The sequence below is a fragment of the Mus caroli genome, unplaced genomic scaffold (assembly GCF_978045245.1).
Source record: "Mus caroli unplaced genomic scaffold, Mus_caroli_1 scaffold_3, whole genome shotgun sequence".
Lineage (NCBI taxonomy): Eukaryota > Metazoa > Chordata > Mammalia > Rodentia > Muridae > Mus > Mus caroli.
In genome coordinates this window covers 151,064,452-151,086,881 of record NW_028227258.1, presented here as the reverse complement: position 1 = coordinate 151,086,881, position 22,430 = coordinate 151,064,452, and the positions used below count along the sequence as shown (strand labels likewise).

At 40.5% G+C, this 22,430-nt stretch overlaps 1 protein-coding gene across 1 annotated transcript in view; it reads left to right on the top strand.

Annotated features, from left to right (window-relative positions):
- Positions 1-21,770, top strand: part of Chmp4c (charged multivesicular body protein 4C) — a 31,982-nt gene extending 10,212 nt beyond the window's left edge. Inside the window, exons 2-5 of the mRNA XM_021158627.3 lie at positions 14,479-14,656; positions 15,956-16,070; positions 21,021-21,174; positions 21,284-21,770. Coding sequence (XP_021014286.2) covers positions 14,479-14,656; positions 15,956-16,070; positions 21,021-21,174; positions 21,284-21,345 — 509 coding nt within the window. The 3' untranslated portion in view covers positions 21,346-21,770. The remainder of the gene's footprint in view (positions 1-14,478; positions 14,657-15,955; positions 16,071-21,020; positions 21,175-21,283) is intronic.
- The last annotated feature ends 660 nt before the right edge of the window (positions 21,771-22,430 follow it).

The window sequence follows — 22,430 nt, the reverse complement described above, 5'->3', positions numbered from 1 at the left end:
GGTTATTATTTAGTAGAAGTTCTTTCTAGCAAACCTACAGTTGGTTTTAAAGTTTGAGAAAGGAGAAGAAAGGAGGAAACGCAAGCGTAATGCAGAAATAAGCCATTTCTGGACTGGGTTCTCTTGCACACAGACACACTTTGGTTGTTCTCTTCAGATAGCTAATAGGGAATTACTTGAAAGGACCTGTTTAGGATGCATTCTGAAAGCATAAGGTATTGTTTATGTTGACAGGAGCTGAGCCTCTGTGGCCCTCACCCTCAGTCACTGCTAAGCACCCACCCAGGCATTTCTGACTTGAAGGCATTCCCATCGAGTGTCTGGGAGATGGATGGGTCCTTTAGGAAGGGAGAAGCTCTTGTTTCCACAGCTCTGTGAAACCTCCCTCATCTCTTCTTAATATAGCCTGCTATTGACTTAAAATACCAACACAGTTAATCACTATCCAGGAAAGACAACACTGAAGGAAGTGTTCTAGAACAGTGATTTTTAAAATTACAGGAGGGAATGAAGGCAGTCTCTGTTAGAACTGAAAATCTTGCATTAGAAGTTAAAGTCTTGATTTAAAAAATTAGAATTTAATATCAACTATAGATAAAATAAGGCTTCTGTATTTTTACCAGGCTTGAGTAGAAATTTAAGATAGAAAACTTAGGATTATTGTAACATATTTTTATTTTATATGTATGGGTGGTTTGCTTTTGTACACTGTGTCTTTTGTCTGCAGAGGCCAGAAGGTGGCATTTATATATAGAATTACAGACAGCTGTGTTTCACTGTGAGTGCTGGGGCTTGAACCCTGGCCTTGTGGAAGAACAGTCAGGTCTCTTAACCACTAAACCACCTCCCAGCCCCTGCTGATGAAACTATAATCAAGTACTTGATGAACATTTTGGATTTTAAAACCCTAATTTCTCATACTTTTTACAGTTACAATAGGGAACCATATTAGCTATGTGTAAAATAATTATATGAAACAAGTTATATATACCAAACAAATTACATGTGTAAGCATCTCGCCCTGGGAAGTCAAGCCCAGTTGCTACTCTCGAGGCCTTCTGGTAAGAGCCACTAGTTCCATACCCACACAATTTCCCTACATTTTAAGTCATAACCGATCCATAAAGTTGACTAATTTGTGAAGTTATAAATAACACTGGTAGGAAATAAAAATAAACACTTCAGTTACTTATGTATTCTGCCTGGAGTCAAACAGTTAATGGGCTTTTTACAAAGAATACCAAATAGATTCTAATGAATTTATTTGTATGTTGCTCTAATAACTGAGTACTTCACCTTCTAGGTAATTGACCTCTGAAGAAATTAATTATAAAGAATGAGACTTGTGCTGGGTGTTTGGGATTCATCTTTTGTGTGCTTGTGTTGTTGAGAACTGAAGGGCAATAGCATTTTCCTGTATCATGAACTTCTCTTTTTAGATTTACCTCCTCTCATAGTCTCTCCCATGATCCTCTGCTGCTAGAATGGTCCGATCTTGAGAACGAGGGCAGAAGCTTCATTTTTATCAGAAAATAATAATCTCAATTGTCTTGGTCCATTTGTGCTCCACCCTGCCATCTCTCCGAAGAAGGAAGGCTGTACTGCTCAACTTGGCTTCCTGATTGTTTATACTGTGTGGTATTAATCAATATTATCAATCAGTCTTGTGCATTTTAAAGCGTAAGATTTGGTTTGGAGTCAGTGGTCTGCTTACAGAATAGACCACTTCCCAGGGATCCTGCCTCAGAGTACTGTTTGTTTACTTTTCCTGGTTCATTCTCTTTTCTCTCTCCTCCCATTACGTAATCCCATACATTACAGTTGTGGTCTCGCTACTTTTTAATCTTGCTCTTTATGATATTTAATATGGGAGAGACCTCTGAAAATATGGAGGTTATACATAGGGAACTACTGGTGTGATTTGCTGCTATTCAAGGTTCCTGGTGTCCCATATATCTAAGCCATAACGTTCACATTGGTCTGCAATTTGCATCAGGCAGAAGTCACACATTTTATTGAACTGCATGTTGAGTGAATATGCACAGGGCTTTGATGTATTCTACTGAAATGTTGAATATATGTGTACAGGGCTTTGAAATATCCATGTGCCCACTATACCTTGTAGATCTCTCTTATTTTTCTCTTCTGTATCTTTTCTAACCACTATAGAGAAAATGTAATTTATACATATTAGCATCTATGGGCATAGTGCACATTACATAGTAGTAATAAATGCTACCACATCCCCTGTTTTTCTAAAGGGCCTTCTAAGTACTTCACAAATCCTCTCTCACTGATCCCCGCCCCATCCAAAATAAATGCATATGGTTATGGAATGAAGGATATGTGATTAAGTGTGATTTCATGTCTTGCCTTCCTGAACTTGTCCCCTTATTTCTTTGCCCTTCTGAGCCTAGAAGTGCCAGGCTTGTGGTATACACTCAGCATGTAGTTAAGAGACGGGAATGGATGAACATGGTTTTAAAAGTGTACACATCCAGGAAAATTCACAATGGGAGGATCCTGAGCAAAAGTCTCAGAATTTTATTGTTTCCTCAGCTATCTTGAATGTAAGCCTGGACTTTGAAGAGAACTGTTTTAACTGTATTGTGTGAACTAAAGCCATGCACCACCACTACTGGAGAAATTTCCTAATGCATACTTTGCATATGTGTAAAAAGAGTGCTTATACTACAGTTGCCAATTAAACATTGTCATGAGACTTTGCAGTAAAAACAGAAGATGACGTAATCGCTTGTGGATGACACCGGTCTCTTGAGCACACTCATAACTTGCTGATCTTTTAGCTTTGTTATTTAGTTCTTCTTGAGAGTTCACTGGCCACTCCTGGGCAAGAGACAGGCAACCATATCCTGTGTATAGTTCACAAGAAGATTAACTGTGTTGGCTGCATTTGTCAGCTCCTCCAAGGTTCATATGGTTTAACAATAGCACCCTTTATCCACCTTGGATGGAGGGAATAGATTAACCTTTAAAGACAAGTTGTCTTACTTATAATAAACAATGAAGTGGCAATGCTTTCTGCTGTCTTGGATGATGTGACATTGATTGTGGAAAACTTTCCTTCTTTGGCGACCTGGTAAAGTGCAATTATATGGTCTGGTTTAATTTTGAATTGTGTGGATAATTCTTACACTTCAGCCTTAGTGAGTGGTTGAAATGTTCCAGCAGGCGTCCTGGTAGCAGTACACTCACAGGCGCTGTTCTGTAGCTCCTGAGCTGAGGGTATATTGTTGTTAAGGGAGGAGACAAGCCTCTGGCTGTTTCTCACCCAGAAGAGACTACAATTGATGCCTTTGTTGTAGAAGAATGTTGTCCAGTTCTCTCTAGCTGCTCTCCAACAGCACAAGCAGGAGGTTGAAAGGTTGAATTATACCTTCAAAGTGAGTTAAATTATATGGTTCTGATAGTGGCCTTTGCCAAACCAGATTAATGCTTGCTTTGTAGCACCAGTTTGCACCTGAAAAAAAAAATGACAGCTGTTTCTCTCTCAAATCATTCATGGCACCAACATCAAGGCCATTCAGGCTCCATCAGTGGTACCATTGCTTCATGTAAAAGCATCTCATGGAAAGACCAAGTTCTTGGCTTATAGGAACTGACAGCTCTTGTCTTAATACCTGAGGGAAATGATAAGGTGACAGGAAAGAGCCACAGTGGTTTTCAAGTGTTTAGGGAGCAGATTCTACCAGGCAGAAGCTGTTGGGTTTATTCATAGGGCATTATGATAAACAATTCAAGCCTTTAATCCCAGCACTTGGGAGGCAGAGGCAGGTGGATTTCTGAGTTCGAGGCCAGCCTGGTCTACAAAGTGAGTTCCAGGACAGCCAGGGCTACACAGAGAAACCCTGTCTCGAAAAACCAAAAAAAAAAAAAAAAAAAAAAAAAAAAAAAAAAAAAAAATAAACAATTCAATTTCTATTCTGAATGCATCTAGATGCCTTGCTTCATCCACCTCAGTGGATGGAGCCAGCTGAGCTACATCTGCTAAGACAGAGCAATACTCACACATCACTGGGTTCCAGCTTTTATTCTTGTTGTTCTGAGCTGGAGGCTTGGGTCTGGTGCCATTTCATGCCACTGTGGTACTATCCTTTTTCTTCTGATTATCATTATTACTGTTATTATCAGTATATTGCCTTTTTACTCTCTCACAGGAGAGAAAACAAAGTTGGCCTCCCCTATTTTCATTCCCTTTTGACTTCTGAGTTTGGGACTCTGGCTTAGGCCAATTTGTAGTTTTCAGAATAGTGTTGAGTGGAGATGCCAACTCTAGAGGAGTTTTTCACATTTCTCCCAAGTGTTTCAAGAAACCATATGTTAGTTTAGGCATTTACCATGTGGTTGCTTTTATGTTGGAATGTGAAGTAGAAAGGAGGGTCGGGTGAGCCAGCTAGCCTGCATCAGTCTGTTGCCTAGTGTTAGGAACAGAGACAGATCTTGCCTCAACAAGATGCAAGATGAGAACTGTCTCTTGAGAGCTGGGTTTTGACCTCCATATACATACAGAATGTGTACTTTCCAAATAAAATAAAATGAGTCTAATAAATAACACATGCAAGGCTAGCTGTTGTCTCCTGTAGCCCCTCCATCTGTGGGATTCTGAGTACATGTGAAGGAGATGAGAATCATGATCAAAATCTTAATGTTCAGGTACCACAGTAGACATTTTCCATACTCAGTAGCAAACAGCTGCATGAACTACACAGTTTACACAAAGCTAGAGATTTGAAAGCATGAGTTCCAGAGGACGGTGTTCTGCTGTCCTCTGGGTGTGGCTCTATCATCTGGGAGAGGAACATTAGCAAGAAGAGAAAAGGTCACACTACTTCTAGATCAGTATACACCCAAGTTATTAAGTGGTTGAGGTAGGATTATGTCATAGGCACAGATCACAAAGCTTCTTTTGTACCAAATTGTGTTTTCTGATTTTCAAGAGTAATCTGTATAATCTGTAGATTTTTTTTTTTCTAGAACTGAGGATTGAACCCAGGGCCTTGTGTTTGCTAGGCAAGCGCTCTACCACTGAGCTAAATCCCCAACCTGTGTAGGTTTTTAAAATAGTAAACATGTCATAATTATTAGTGGGAACTTAAACATTTCATTTAAAATTTGGGACTCTACATGTTGCTGAATTTTCAATAAGCACAGACCCGGAACCAGTCCAATAAGATGGGTGACATAATACTGGCTTTCTACTTCCAGAATATTGGGTAGAGATGTACATTTGAAGTTTAGCTTTCAGGATACCCTACTGTTTGTTGTGCCTATGAAAATAAGGAGATGTTTTATTATATTGTGTTATGCTCATTAATGGTAATTACAAAAAAGATGTACAAACTCATTATTGGGAATGTTATATAGATAACTATTATTTAGTTAAGGAGTATATAAGCTGGTCTCATAATGTATCATTAATTCCTATAATTCCCTATTCTCACCTAATATAAATCTCTAAAATCCCATACTGAACTTTGAAATGAGGGAATGACTTTCCCAAGAGGAGGTATTTGCTAAGTCATAGAAAATCCACACTCCAAGCTTGAGGGCCATGTTTCCATGGTATTGTGCTCTTATAAGAATCCAGAAAGTTATGGCATTTTCCAATTAATACTCTTTCCTTGCACCTCCTGTAAAGCTAATACTATTGCTTTCTCTTGGTATTCTTTGATGATTAAATCAAATAATTTAAATTTCACCCAGGCAGACCTGGTACTGGAGAAGTAGCTGAGAGTCTACACACTGATCCTAAGGTAGAGAGAGAGAGAACCTGGGCTTGTTGTGGGCTTTTGCAACCTGAAAGGCAGCCCCAGTGTCTCACTTCCTCCAACAAGGCCACATCTCCTAATGCTTCTGATCCTTTCAAACAGTTCCACTCTGTGGACTAAGTATCCAGAGAACAATGCGTGATACAGGCAGCAGTGGAAAGAAAATAAGCCAGTAAACACTATATTTATTGTCAGTGACTGAAAATGAGAGGCTTAATAGGGTGATAACAGAAGTTTTAAAATTGAAATGATACTAATAATGTATTTGAATAAAAAGATCTTGTGGGCTGGTGAGATGGCTCAGTGGGTAAGAGCACCCGACTGCTCTTCCAAAGGTCCAGAGTTCAAATCCCAGCAACCACATGGTGGCTCACAACCATCCGTAACGAGATCTGGCGCCCTCTTCTGGAGTGTCTGAAGACAGCTACAGTGTGCTTATGTATAATAAATAAATAAATCTTAAAAAAAAAAAAGAATTTAAACAGTTAATTTAAAAAAATAAATAAATAAATAAAAAGATCTTGTTGTATAGACCAGGCTGTCTTGAAGCTGGCTATGATTCTCTAGGCTTTCCTCAGATTTGTGACTGTCCTGCCCCAACTTCTGAAATGATGGGTTTATAGATTGTTTTAATTAGATATTGTAGACTGTGATGACAAGAGAATCTAATTTCCAGTCAATAACATGTAAACATTAATTTTCAACAGGGTTATAAAACTCCACAGATACAGGAATAAAGGTAAATGCAAGTATCTGTATCACAGGAATAAATTTATTATGCACAACTAATCAAAGTAAGAAAATAAAGAAGGATATTTATCATCCCACATAAAGGGAAAGGAGAGGCTGATGAGTGGAATAAGCAGAAAATGTACAAAATATCACATTAGGTAAAAAATCGTTTATTACAGTAAATGGGACCAAAATGTGCATTAAAATAACAACTATTGAGTAAGTTGTCAATTATATGCTGTCTGTAAGAGGTATTCTATTTTTGAACCAGGTATGGTCTTGAACCCTGAAATCCTAGGACCCTAGAATCTGGGGCAAGATATTCATGAATTTGAGGCCAGCCTGGGCTACAAAATGAGAATCTGTCTCATAGACAACCAAACAAACCGTTTTTGAAACCGAGATTCACATAAACACCTTCAGGCAGATTATAATAAAAAGAGGCCAAGATGCTAAGTATAAGATAAAGGATGTAAGGCAGGAGGGACAAACTGGGACTGTGCATTCTTTTCATCTGGGTTCTCAAAAAGGTTTTGTGGTTTATTAATCTTTCACAAAATTTTTTTCAATCATTACAAATAAAGCCATTAAAAATTCCACCTGCTGCGCTTTGCCTGAGCATTGGCGGCAGACATCTTGGTTCCGGGACTCCTCTGAGAGTATTCTGCACAGGTGAGAGTGTGGTCTACAGAAGCTAACAGCTTCTGGGACAGGCCGAAGCAACACAGCTTTGGGGACAGGTCCTGTTTTGGGCCTTCATCTTGGGCCAGGAGGAAGGTCCAAACGCCAGATATCTGCGCACCTTCCGTGTAAGAGGAGAGCTTGCCTGCAGAGAGTGCTCTGACCACTGAAACTCAGAGAAGAGAGCTAGTCTCCCAGGTCTGCTGATAGAGGTTAACAGAATCACCTGAGGAACAAGCTCTAACCAGAGACAACTAAATCAACTAACTCCAGAGATTACCAGATGATGAAAGGTAAACGTAAAAATCTTACTACGATAAACCAAGACCACTCACCAACACCAGAACCCAGCACTCCCACCTCACCCAATCCAGGGCACCCCAACACACCCGAAAAGCTAGAACCTGATTTAAAAGCATATCTCATGATGATGGTAGAGGACATCAAGAAGGACTTTAATATCTCACTCAAAGAAATACAGGAGAACACTGCTAAACAGGTAGAAGACCTTAAAGAGGAAGCACAAAAATCCCTTAAAGAATTGCAGGAAAACACGACCAAACAGGTGATGGAATTGAGTAAAACCATCCAAGACCTAAAAAAGGAAGTAGACACAATAAAGAAAACCCAAAGTGAGGCAACGTTGGAGATAGAAACCCTAGGAAAGAAATCTAGAACCATAGATGCAAGTATCAGCAACAGAATACAAGAGATGGAAGAGAGAATCTCAGGTGCAGAAGATTCCATAGAGAACATCGGCACAACAATCAAAGAAAACGGAAAATGCAAAAAGATCCTAACTCAAAACATCCAGGAAATCCAGGACACAATGAGAAGACCAAACCTACGGATAATAGGAGTAGATGAGAATGAAGATTTTCAACTCAAAGGGCCAGCAAATATCTTCAACAAAATTATAGAAGAAAACTTCCCAAACCTAAAGAAAGAGATGCCCATGAACATACAAGAAGCCTACAGAACTCCAAATAGAATGGACCAGAAAAGAAATTCTTCCCGACACATAATAATCAGAACAACAAATGCACTAAATAAAGATAGAATATTAAAAGCAGTAAGGGAAAAAGGTCAAGTAACATATAAAGGCAAGCCTATCAGAATTACACCAGATTTTTCACCAGACACTATGAAAGCATGAAGAGCTTGGACAGATGTTATACAGACCCTAAGAGAACACAAATGCCAACCCAGGCTACTATACCCAGCCAAACTTTCAATTACCTTAGATGGAGAAACAAAAGTATTCCACAACAGAACCAAATTCGCACATTATCTTTCCACAAATCCAGCCCTTCAAAGGATAATAACAGAAAAAAAAAACAATACAAGGACAGAAACCACGCCCTAGAAAAAGCTAAAAGAAGACAGCCACAAGAACAGAATGCCAACTTTAACAACAAAAATAATAGGAAGCAACAGTTACTTTTCCTTAATATCTCTTAATATCAATGGACTCAACTCCCCAATAAAAAGACATAGACTAACAGACTGGCTACACAAACAGGACCCAACATTTTGCTGCTTACAGGAAACCCATCTCAGGGAAAAAGATAGACACTACCTCAGAATGAAAGGTTGGAAAACAATTTTCCAAGCAAATGGTCTGAAGAAACAAGCTGGAGTAGCCATTCTAATATCTAATAAAATCGACTTCCAACCTAAGGTCATCAGAAAAGATAAGGAGGGGCACTTCATACTCATCAAAGGTAAAATCTTCCAAGAGGAACTCTCAATTCTAATTATCTGTGCTCCAAATACAATGCTTCCACATTCATTAAAGAAACTTTAGTAAAGCTGAAAGCACACATTGCACCTCACACAATAATAGTGGGAGACTTCAACACACCACTTTCATCAATGGACAGACCATGAAAACAGAAACTAAACAGGGACACAGTGAAACTAACAGAAGTTATGAAACAAATGGATCTAACAGATATCTACAGAACATTTTATCCGAAAACAAAAGGATATACCTTCTTCTCAGCAGCTCATGGTACCTTCTCCAAAATTGACCACATAATTGGTCACAAAACAAGCCTCAACAGATACAAAAATATTGAAATTATCCCATGCATCCTATCAGATCACTATGGGCTAAGGCTGATCTTCAATAACCAAATAAATAATAGAAAACCAAAATTCATGTGGAAACTGAACAATACTCTCCTCAATGATACTTGGTCAAGGAAGGAATAAAGAAAGAAATTAAGGCCTTTTTGGAGTTTAATGAAAATGAACCCACAACATACCCAAAGTTATGGGACACAATGAAAGCATTTCTAAGAGTAAAACTCATAGCTCTGAGTGCCTACAAAAAGAAACTAGAGAGAGCACACATTAGCAGCTTGACAACACACCTAAAAGCTCTAGAACAAAAGGAAGCAAATTCACCCAAGAGGAGTAGAGGACAGGAAATAATAAAACTCAGGGGCAAAATCAACCAAGTGGAAACAAGAAGAACGATTCAATGAATCAACCAAATGAGGAGCTGGTTCTTTGAGAAAATCAACAAGATAGATAAACCCTTAGCCAGATTCACTAGAGGACAGAGGGAAAGCATCCCAATTAACAAAATCAGAAATGAAAAAGGAGAGATACCAACAGATCCTGAAGAAATCCAAAACACCATCAGATCCTACGACAAAAGGCTATACTCAACAAAACTGGAGAACATGAATGAAATGGACAAGTTTCTAGACAGATACCAGGTACCAAAGTTAAATCAAGATCAGGTTAATGATCTAAACAGTCCTATATCCCCTAAAGGAATAGAAGCAGTCATTAATAGTCTCCCAACCAAATAAAGCCCAGGACCAGATGGCTTTAGTGCAGAGTTCTATCAGACCTTCAAAGAAGATCTAACCCCAGTTCTTCACAAACTATTCCACAAAATAGGAACAGAAGGTACTCTACCCAACTCATTCTATGAAGCCACAATTACTCTGATACCTAAACCACAAAAAGACCCAACAAATATAGAGAACTTCAGACTAATTTCCCTTATGAATATCGATGCAAAAATCCTCAATAAAGTTCTCGCTAACTGAATCCAAGAACACATCAAAACAATCATCCATCCTGACCAAGTAGGTTTCATCCCAGGGATGCAGGGATGGTTCAATATACGGAAATCCATCAACGTAATCCAGTACATAAACAAACTTAAACAAAAAACCACATGATCATCTCGTTATATGCGGAGAAAGCATTTGACAAAGTCCAACACCCATTCATGATAAAAGTCTTGGAAAGATCAGGAATTCAAGGCCCATACCTAAACATGATAAATGCAATCTACAGCAAACCAGTAGCCAAAATCAAAGTAAATGGTGAGAAGCTGGAAGCAATCCCACTAAAATCAGGGACTAGACAAGGCTGTCCACTCTCTCCCTACCTATTCAACATAGTACTTGAAGTCCTAGCCAGAGCAATTAGACAACAAAAGGAGATCAAGGGGATGCAAATTGGAAAGGAAGAAGTCAAAATATCACTTTTTGCAGATGATATGGTAGTATATATAAGTGACCCTAAAAATTCCACCAGAGAACTCCTAAGCCTGATAAACAGCTTCAATGAAGTAGCTGGATATAAAATTAACTCAAACAAATCAATGGCCTTTCTCTACACAAAGAATAAACAGGCTGAGAAAGAAATTAGGGAAACAACACCCTTCTCAATAGTCACAAATAATATAAAATACCTTGTCGTGACTCTAACTAAGGAAGTGAAAGATCTGTATGATAAGAACTTCAAGTCTCTGAAGAAAGAAATTATAGAAGATCTCAGAAGATGGAAAGATCTCCCATGCTCATGAATTGGCAGGATCAATATAGTAAAAATGGCTATCTTGCCAAAAGCAATCTACAGATTCAATGCAATCCCCGTCAAAATTCCAACTCAATTCTTCAACGAATTAGAAAGGGCAATTGACAGATTCATCTGGAATAACAAAAAACCTAGGATAGCAAAAACTCTTCTCAAGGTTAACAGAACCTCTGGTGGAATCACCATGCCTGACCTAAAGCTGTACTACAGAGCAATTGTGATAAAAACTGCATGGTACTGGTATAGCGACAGATAAGTAGACCAATGGAATAGAATTGAAGACCCAGAAATGAACCCACACACCTATGGTCACTTGATCTTTGACAAGGGAGCAAAAACCATCCAGTGGAGAAAAGACAGCATCTTCAACAAATGGTGCTGGCACAACTGGCTGTTATCATGTAGAAGAATGCGAATTGATCCATTCCTATCTCCTTGTACTAAGGTCAAATTTAAGTGGATCAAGGAACTCCACATAAAACCAGAGACACTGAAACTTATAGAGGAGAAAGTAGGGAAAAGCCTTGAAGATATGGGTACAGGGGAAAAATTCCTGAATAGAACAGCAATGGCTTGTGCTGTAAGATCGAGAATTGACAAATAGGACCTCATAAAGTTGCAAAGCTTCTGGAAGGCAAAAGACACCATCAATAAGACAAAAAGGCCACCAACAGATTGGGAAAGGATCTTTACCTATCCTAAATCAGACAGGGGACTAATATCCAATATATATAAAGAACTCAAGAAGGTGGAGTCCAGAAAATCAAATAACTCCATTAAAAAATGGGGCTCAGAGCTAAACAAAGAATTCTCACCTGAGGAATACCGAATGGCAGAGAAGCACCTGAAAAAATGTTCAACATCCTTAATCATCAGGGAAATGCAAATCAAAACAACCCTGAGATTCCATCTCACACCTGTCAGAATGGCTAAGATCAAAAATTCAGGTGACAGCAGATGCTGGCGAGGATGTGGAGAAAGAGGAACACTCCTCTATTGTTGGTGGAATTACAAGCTTTTACAACCACTCTGGAAATCAGTCTGGTGGTTCCTCAGAAAGTTGACATAGTACTACTGGAGGATCCCGCAATACTTCTCCTGGGCATATACCCAGAAAATGTTCCAACCGGTAAGAAGGACACATGCTCCACTATGTTCATAGCAGCCTTATTTATAATAGACAGAAGCTGGAAAGAACCCATATGCCCCTCAACAGAGGATTGGATACAGAAAATATGGTACTTTTACACAATGGAGTACTACTCAGCTGTTTAAAAGAATGAATTTATGAAATTCCTAGGCAAATGGATGGACCTGGAGGGCATCATCCTGAGTGAGATAACACAATCACAAAAGAACTTGCACAATATGTACTCACCGATAAGTGGATATTAGCCCAGAAATTTACAATACCCAAGATATAAGTTACAATTTGCAAAACACAAGAATCTCAAGAAGAACGAAGACCAAAGTATGGACACTTTGCCCCTCCTTAGAATTGGGAACAAAATACCCATGGAAGGAGTTACAGAGACAAAGTTTGGAGCTGAGACGAAAAGATGGACCATCTAGAAACTGCCATATCTGGGGATCCATTCGATAATCAGCTTCCAAACGCTGACACCATTGCATACAATAGGAAGATTTTGCTAAAAGGACCCAGATATGGCTGACTCTTGTGATACTATGCCGAGGCCTGGCAAACACAGAAGTGGATGCTCACAGTTAGCTATTGGATGGATCACAGGGCCCTGGCCCCCAATGGAGGACCTAGAGAAAGTACCCAAGGAGCTGAAGGAATCTGCAATCCTATAGGTGGAACAACAATATGAACTAACCAATACCCCCCGGAGCTCCTGTCTCTAGCTGCATATGTATCAAAAGATGGCCTAGTCGGCCATCAGTGGAAAGAGAGGCTCATTGGTCATGCAAAGTTTATATGCCCCAGTTCAGGGGAATGACAGGGCCAAGAAGTGGGAGTGGGTGGGTAGGGGAGTGGGTGGGGGAGCTTGTGGGGGACTTTTGGGTTAGCATTGGAAATGTAAATGAAATAAATACCCAATTAAAAAATATGTAAAAAAAAAATTTTCACCTGCCCTTGGCCAGTGTAGACACTGGCTTCTGCAGTCCTGAGTGCCTTCCTTTGGTTTGTATATTCCTTTTCCTGTTTGCCTGACTCTTCCTGTCCCATACTATGCCACAGCTTGCTAGTTTGCATTTGGGTAAATTTTAATACGTGCCATCTGAGGAATCCCAAAACATGCTAAAGCCACTCATCTTGTTGCTACCAAGGTGTATTCTGAATTCAGATATAGAGGGTGTGTGATCTTGTATCTTTCTCTTAGATTCTGTTGCCTCCTGGGGTGGAGGATTTCAGAGAGTGAGTGCTTGTGCTTGTTTTCTCTCAGGTCCCTGGTTCAGGCAGTTATGATGTTGGTGCTCCTCAGGCAGCCAGAGTGAAGGGAAAGAGCCGCATCAATCACTGGTGAAAACCAAAAGGCCAAGGCTGTGAGAGTCTTCACAAGGAAGGATCGCTGGACACATAACAGAATCCAGTGGATCCACAAAAGCACGCTGAGCACAGCAGACTTAGGAGCGTTCCCCAGACATTTGCCGTGATAACTTACCCGCTTCCTTCTGAATGCACAAACTAGTTCACTTCTTTTGCCAAATCTGTTTCGTTATCATTTATCTACATATTATGTATTACACATATTGTATTGTTCTCTTCTTGTATTTTCCCAAATGCTTTGGCAAACTGGATGTTTAGAGCCTGTTTGGAGGGTGTCACAGTGTGTCATAGTCAAAAGGATCTTGTTTCTCTGAAGGTAGCGTTCTGTCCTCCCACCAGAGTGCCATCCAGCTGGTGAGCAGGACTCTACCAGCATCGATTTCACGCACATTCACATCAGGTGCAACCTTAGGGCCATCTCAGTTCAAATCAAGGTGTTCAGTTCAGAACTTTAGGTTCAGCCTCTGGTAGCTGCCTGCCTTTAAGTAAGTCACTTCACCTATTTGGGTCTTGGTAAATTTGCCTTTAAGAAAACAAGGCTAGATTTGACAGCCATTAATTTCCTTTCCTCTTGTAAAGATTGGTTTCCTTTTGATTGTATAGCTTTTCTTAATATATTTAACTGATGCTTTCTCCCAAATCCAGCACTGGCACAAATCTTTCTGTGGCATATTTTCTGAATCTGAAAGTTGACTTCCCATCCTCTTACACTTGGAAGAAAGAATCTCAGGGTGTTTGAGAGAGAATAGCTGGTGTAGAGAGTCGGCGACAGATGTTCCCCGTAAGTGTCGTTTCCGGGGTGTTTACTGTGTCTTCAGGTTTCAGCAGTCCTTTGACCATGCATCATGCTTGGTCTGAGCCTCTTAAGTAAGTGTGGCAGTTCCTTCAGATACAAACCTTGTTTTCTTCCTGATTTAGCTGCCTTGCAGGCACTGAAAAGAAAGAAGAGATTTGAGAAGCAGCTCACTCAGGTGGATGGCACCCTTTCCACCATCGAGTTCCAGCGAGAAGCACTGGAGAACTCGCACACCAACACGGAGGTCTTACGGAACATGGGCTTCGCAGCCAAGGCAATGAAAGCGGTTCATGAAAACATGTGAGTGACCCAGACTCCTTGTGCTTGATGCTGAGACGAGTCTTTGAAATTGTGTGGTGATTTTGGTAGGGCTGGGTCACTGTTAGATGTATTGGATGGAATGTGCTCTCAGAGGCAGTTTCAAACTTAGAGTGATAAATTTTTAAAAAAAAAATTGTTGATAAAGAAAAAAAAACCCTATAGAATCATGCTTCAGTATTTCTCAGCCTATGAGAAATTTATGAGATTCAACTGTAACTCTATAATTTTAACAATGCCAACGTCAGCGAAGGTGTGAGAACTGTAGAATAGCAGTTACCAGACTGCTATCAGAATCATCTAAGGTGTTCAACAACATGCAGATACCTAGCCTCTCTGAATTAAGATAGATATTAGACCTTTTGTTTTTAACCAGATTCTCCAGGCTGAGACTGACACTTCCTTATATTTGAAAACCAATGACATAAAATATTAATTACAGGGACCAGGGTTTATAGTTGTCTGGTTGTAATCCCATCCCTACAGTTTCCTCGGCTGTAAGTTCTTGCTTACTTCCTCTGCTAGCTGTGAAATTTACTGAGATGCTAGGGAGACCTGGGACAGCTTCTGCTCCAGAGCGAGCACTGGGCCCCAGCAGTCTGAGACCCCAGGTCTACGTTCCCCACCATTGCTTCTCTTCCCACTAATCAGCCTGGCCTGGTTTCTGAGTTGTAGGAATGGTTCAGAAACACTGTTATAAAAACAAGATAGAACATGGTCTACCCACTGAGACTTTTAAGCAAGTGCCCTGAGCCTGATCTGCTCCTTCATTTGCTGAGGTTGTGGCCTCTGAGGGCATGCTGGGTCAAATCCTTCCAATTTAGTCCCCTCCCACACACTGTCTATGGGGGAACCTTCAAGGAGCGAACACCTCAGAGCTGCTCTGTTTAGTTGCTTCAGCAATGGCTGCTGAGAGCTGCCTTGTGATCCCAGTCATGGTGACCCTCAGCGAACTAAGGAGCAAAACACAGGCACTACGCATAATTTACCACTTGCCCTTCCCAAATGGATCTACAAATCATGTGAATCACAGTTACTTTATTTCGAGTGATTTTTTGAAGGTAGAAGGTAATATTGAAAACGGATGTAATTGTACAGGATTACTAAAGTTTTGACATGTAAATTATTTTTCTGAGTTGATGAATGTTGGATTGGGAATTTTTGCTATGGCGTTGAAGTGACTAAAGAGTATATGTGAAATTAGCTGGTTTTCGTATGGAATTAAGTCTAGATTCATAATTGTAACATGAAATTCTAAAATTCCAACAAAATGCTTCCCAGGGACCTCAACAAAATCGATGACTTGATGCAAGATATCACAGAGCAGCAGGACATTGCCCAAGAAATCTCAGAAGCATTTTCTCAAAGGGTTCAGTTTGCCGATGGCTTCGATGAGGTAGGTGCACTACTGAAGAATGCAGAACTGTGGCTGCTATGGAGGGCAGCTTCCTATCCCAGAGCAGGCGGTGTGCTTGCTGCTGAACAGCTAAATGATATTTATTGGAAGTGAGTTTTCAGGGAGGGAAATGAGGTGTTAGTAGCTGATTTCAAGGAAAGATGACTAGTTTGGGAAACAGCTTCTTAATTAGGTTTCCAGCTATTAAGGAAAAAAGAAAACAGCCTGTGATTATGTAAAGTTAGTGACTTTTAATGGCTGGAGTATAAATAGTCCCATTATGAGGGATCACGTGCTCTCACATCTGGCCAAACAGAGCAGCCGGTGTCCCTCTGTTGGCAGCAGATGGACTGGGCTCTGTGGCTGTTAAATTAGGAGTTAGGCTGCGTGTGTCTGTTCATTACTCAGTCTATAAACCAAGTCATTGTGTAATTGTGGAGTGGCATTATTTACACTCCCATTCCGTTTGTATTAATCAGTCTCATAGTCCAGGAAGACTGGTTACATTTGCTGGTGCCTACAATGAGAATTTTAGTGATTCCAAACAAGCTACACGTGTCCAGGATGAGGGCATTATTAGGCATATTCCAAAGATGCCAAAGGCCACATCTTGACTTGTTAGACTCCTCCTACCATGACCTAGAAACAGGAAGCTGGGCTACTCTGTCACTTGGGCATCTTAGAAAACGACAGTTTGGTGCTAGTAATGTAAAAAAAAAAGTAGGATGGTGTGGATCTAGGGCTGGAGAGATGGCTCAGAGGTTCAGAAATCTTGTTACCTTTGCAGAGGACCTGGGTTCTGTTCCCAGCATTCAGAGTGGATCAAAATCCTCCATATTGCAAGTTCTATGGGATCTGATGCCCTCTTTCGACTTCTGCTGGCACCTGGCACAAATGTGCTACACATACATTTATGTAGGTAATACACATAAGGTGTTGGCAAAATATGGCCTGTGAGTCAATCAGTCGTGGCTGTTTTTGTGTAGCCTCTAAGATGATTTGCACTCTCTTGAACTATAGGAAATAAGAAAGAAGATCTAGTGATAGGGAGGTACCTGGCCTGCAAAGCGTAGACTACTACTGTCTGGATGTAGACGTGTATGAGACTTAAGAGTTCAAGGTCGCCGGGCGTGGTGGCGCATGCCTTTAATCCCAGCACTCGGGAGGCGGAGGCAGGCGGATTTCTGAGTTTGAGGCCAGCCTGGTCTACAAAGTGAGTTCCAGGACAGCCAAGGCTACACAGAGAAACCCTGTCTCGAAAAAAACAAAAAAACAAACAAACAAAAAAAAAAGAGTTCAAGGTCAACCTTTGGCCACATAGTGAAGTGAAAGCAGACCTAAGATATATATAGAGACTTCATCTCAAAACAATCCTATGCAAGATGCATGCACATGTGCATAAATTCAAGCATGGGCTCCCTTGATGTAGAGCATGCAGATTTACCCTTGCTCTGCCCAGGAATGAGATCTCAATAAATTTTTTGAGTGATGGGTGAATAAATAATCGGATGGATATACAGTTATGATAGATCTTTTCTGATAGTTCCCTGCTGAAAGACTACATTTCCCAGCTTCCCTTGAGAGCTATGGGAGGGAATGTAACAAATGTGGTCTAGTCTTTTCTGTCCCTATAAGGGGGCCACATCCCATCTTCTTCTGTAGGCATTTTGCCCACTTACATATCCGGGTGACAAAGATGCCCCCTTGCTGTGAATAAACATGGTCCCTGCCTAAGGCAGACCTAGCCTCTCTCTCTCTCTGTTATCTTTGACAGCCTCTGACATATAATGAAATTTTGTTTTGACTGCTACTTACTTCTGGCAGGCTGATGTATGCTGGAGAGCTTCCCAGGTTAGGTAGGTGAGAGCTATCATAGAGTAGGAAAGAGGCGACCTGCATCTTTTTTTTTTTTTTTAATATTTTTATTACATATTTTCCTCAATTACATTTCCAATGCTATCCCAAAAGTCCCCCATAGCGCCCCCCACTTCCCTACCCACCCATTCCCATTCTTTTGGCCCTGGCATTCCCCTATATTGGGGCATATAAAGTTTGCAAGTCCAATGGGCCTCTCTTTCCATTGATGGCCGACTAGGCCATCTTTCGATACATATGCAGCTAGAGACAAGAGCTCCGGGGTTCTGGTTAGTACATCATGTTGTTCCAACAATAGGGTTGCAGATCCCTTTAGCTCCTCAGGTACTTTCTCTAGCTTCTCCATTGGGAGCCCTGTGATACATCCAATAGCTGACTGTGAACATCCACTCCTGTGTTTGCTAGGCCCCGGCATCGTCTCACAAGAGACAGCTATATTTGGGTCCTTTCAGCAAAATCTTGCTAGTGTATGCAATGGTGTCAGCGTTTAGAAGCTGATTATGGGATGGATCCCTGGATACGGCAGTCTCTAAATGGTCCATCCTTTCATCACAGCTACGAACTTTGTCTCTGTAACTCCTTCCCTGGGTGTTTTGTTCCCAATTCTAAGAAGGTGCACAGTGTCCACACTTTGGTCTTCATTCTTCTTGAGTTTCATGCGTTTAGCAAATTGTATCTTATATCTTGGGTATCCTAAGTTTTGGGCTAATATCCACTTATCAGTGAATACATATTGTGTGAGTTCTTTTGTGATTGTGTTACTTCACTCAAGATGATGCCCTCCAGGTCCATCCATTTGGCTAGGAATTTCATAAATTCATTCTTTTTAATAGCTGAGTAGTACTCCATTGTGTAAATGTACCATAATTTCTGTATCCATTCCTCTGTTGAGGGACATCTGGGTTCTTTCCAGCTTCTGGCTATTATAAATAGGGCTGCTATGAACATAGTGGAGCATGTGTCCTTTTTACCGGTTGGGACATCTTCTGGATATATGCCCAGGAGAGGTATTGCTGGATCCTCCGGTAGTACTATGTCCAATTTTCTGAGGAACCGCCAGACTGATTTCCAGAGTGGTTGTACAAGCTTGCAATCCCACCAACAATGGAGGAGTGTTCCTCTTTCTACACATCCTCGCCAGCATCTGCTGTCACCTGAATTTTTGATCTTAGCCATTCTGACTGGTGTGAGGTGGAATCTCAGGGTTGTTTTGATTTGCATTTCCCTGATGATTAAGGATGTTGAACATTTTTTCAGGTGTTTCTCTGCCATTCGGTATTCCTCAGGTGAGAATTCTTTGTTCAGTTCTGAGCCCCATTTTTTAATGGGGTTATTTGACTTTCTGGAGTCCACCTTCTTGAGTTCTTTATATATATTGGATATTAGTCCCTTATCTGATTTAGGATAGGTGAAGATCCTTTCCCAATCTGTTGGTGGTTTTTTTGTCTTATTGATGGTGTCTTTAGCCTTGCAGAAGCTTTGTAGTTTCATGAGGTCCCACTTGTCAATTCTCGATCTTACAGCACAAGCCATTACTGTTCTATTCAGGAATTTTTCCCCTGTGCCCATATCTTCAAGGCTTTTCCCCACTTTCTCCTCTATAAGTTTCAGTGTCTCTGGTTTTATGTGAAGTTCCTTGATCCACTTAGACTTGACCTTAGTACAAGGAGATAGGAATGGATCAATTCGCATTCTTCTACATGTTAACAACCAGTTGTGCCAGCACCATTTGTTGAAAATGCTGTCTTTCTTCCACTGGATGTTTTTAGCTCCCTTGTCGAAGATCAAGTGACCATAGGTGTGTGGGTTCATTTCTGGGTCTTCAATTCTATTCCATTGGTCTATTTGTCTGTCACTATACCAGTACCATGCAGTTTTTATCACAATTGCTCTGTAGTAGAGCTTTAGGTCCGGCATGGTGATTCCACCAGAGGTTCTTTTATCCTTGAGAAGAGTTTTTGCTATCCTAGGTTTTTTGTTATTCCAGATGAATTTGCAGATTGCACTTTCTAATTCGTTGAAGAATTGATTTGGAATTTTGATGGGGATTGCATTGAATCTGTAGATTGCTTTTGGCAAGATAGCCATTTTTACAATGTTGATCCTGCCAATCCATGAGCATGGGAGATCTTTCCATCTTCTGAGATCTTCTATAATTTCTTTCTTCAGAGACTTGAAGTTTTTATTATACAGATCTTTCACTTCCTTAGTTAGAGTCACGCTAAGATATTTTATATTATTTGTGACTATTGAGAAGGGTGTTGTTTCCCTAATTTCTTTCTCGGCCTGTTTATTCTTTGTGTAGAGAAAGGCCATTGATTTGTTTGAGTTAATTTTATATCCAGCTACTTCACCGAAGCTGTTTATCAGGCTGCATCAGACCTGCATCTTTAAGGTCTCAGCTGACAATAGTGTTCTGTAGGCGCAGGGTAGAAGATGCTTTACGATTAAGCCAGACTTTGATAGATCACACTAATTCTGAAGTTTTCCTAACAAACACATGGGCTGGGAACATAATTCAGTGGTAGAATGCTTGTGTGGCATGATCTGCTGTGTCCCACCCTCCTGCACTGGGGACAAAGTCACCCGAACACACAATTTATGTTGACTTTGATGATTTCACAGAACTATGCTTTTTTTCTTTCTTTCTGTATAATATATGTTTTGGTATGCCTGTTTTATTTTCAATAGCATTTACTCAAATATAAATATTTATTTCCTCTAATTAAAGTTTCAGAAATTCTCAACAGGAGAGAAAAAAACTGAGTATACTGGAAAACTAACAATCGCGGTGTGAGTTTCCAGAACCTGAGGAGATTATATATTCAGCACAGGTTACTTAAGTAGCTGTTTACTGAGGTATTATAAGATTAACTACGACAAATTTGTACAACCCAAAGTATTCATTTCTAATCATTGCTCAGTGTTGCAAAAAAAGATTAGTTTTAAAATAAATATTCCGTTCCACTGGGTTCCCACATATCAATCGGGTAGCAGATGTTCTCCTTGTTGTGTTTAGGGAAACCCACCTCCTGAAACATTGGCTCTGTAATTCTTTCTTTCTCCCGTGTTCAGGCTGAGCTTCTGGCAGAACTTGAGGAATTGGAGCAGGAAGAATTAAATAAGAAGATGACAAGCCTGGAGCTTCCAAATGTGCCGTCCTCGTCCCTCCCAGCACAGCCCAGTAGGAAAGCCAGCATGCCCTCCTCCGTGCACCGGTCTCGAGCAGGTCTGTTCCCCACCCCACGACCCGTACTCTCTATACTTAAAGTAGAATGACAACTAATGATTAATTACTGAGTGAGACTAATGACTGATTTTCTTCTCTTATGTTCTAGCATCTTCCAGGAGGGCAGAGGAAGATGATGACTTCAAACAACTAGCAGCTTGGGCCACTTAAGCTACAATGGAAAAAAATTGACACATAAATTATTGAACTGCATATGAGACATAAATGCTTTTGCAAAGCTTAGAAATTAGCAGAGACCTGTTTTATATGAATTATTGTCTTTTAAGTAACAGTTAAAGGATAGTCAGAGATGGAAAGGGGCCAGTAGCGTTATAGGAGACCCTTCCGGATTGATGGAGGTGGGGCTCGTCTGCCTGCTTTATTTGTTACTGTGTTTCTAGTCCTAATATGTAGTTGTTGTTTTTTGTATATATACATTGAAAGCAAACTGAATTTTACTGACATTTCATACATATTCCAGTTTATACACCATCCCGAGGAATACCTGGGTAACTGGGGGGAAATGCTTATGCAAATACGAGGCAGCTGTGTGCATCCAGGTCACGCACAGTAAAAATAAATACATGGCTAGAACAGACTTGTATTCTAGTGAGTCCATGTATTCAGAGTTTCAGTTGAGTTTCACAGCTGAGAATCTTTAGGGAGCTTTACTTTAATTGATGTTTATTATGCCGGTTGAGCTTTGAGTGGAGCAATGGATGAATCTCCCGAAATACCTGAAAGCAGTAACAGCGTAGTGTGCTGAGTGGTGCTCCCCCTGGGTGTGGTCAGCCACTCAGAAAGCTGAGTGAGCACTTGTGGGTGGTGCTCCCCAGGGTGTGGTCAGGAAGCTGAGTGAGCATTTGTGGGCTGTGCTCCCGGGGGTGTGGTCAGCCACTCAGGAAGCTGAGTGAGCACTTGGGGGTGGTGCTCCCGGGGGTGTGGTCAGGAAGCTGAGTGAGCACGTGGGGGCTGTTCCCAACACTGCTTCTTCTGCTTTCTGTTCTCTTGCACTTTAAAAGAAACAAAACAAAACAAAATCCAAACACTTCACAGCTTGCCCTTTGTAAGTATATTAAAATACTGGCAATTAGAAATATATCTTGAGTAAAATTTTGCCCATGATTATCTTTAAATGAAAATAAATGATAAAATTAGGTGTCACCCATGACATATCACAACAGTGAAATGACAAATCCCATGCTGTGTGATGCTCTGGTGTTCCCTCTGCCCATTTGAACAGTCCCATGGATTGG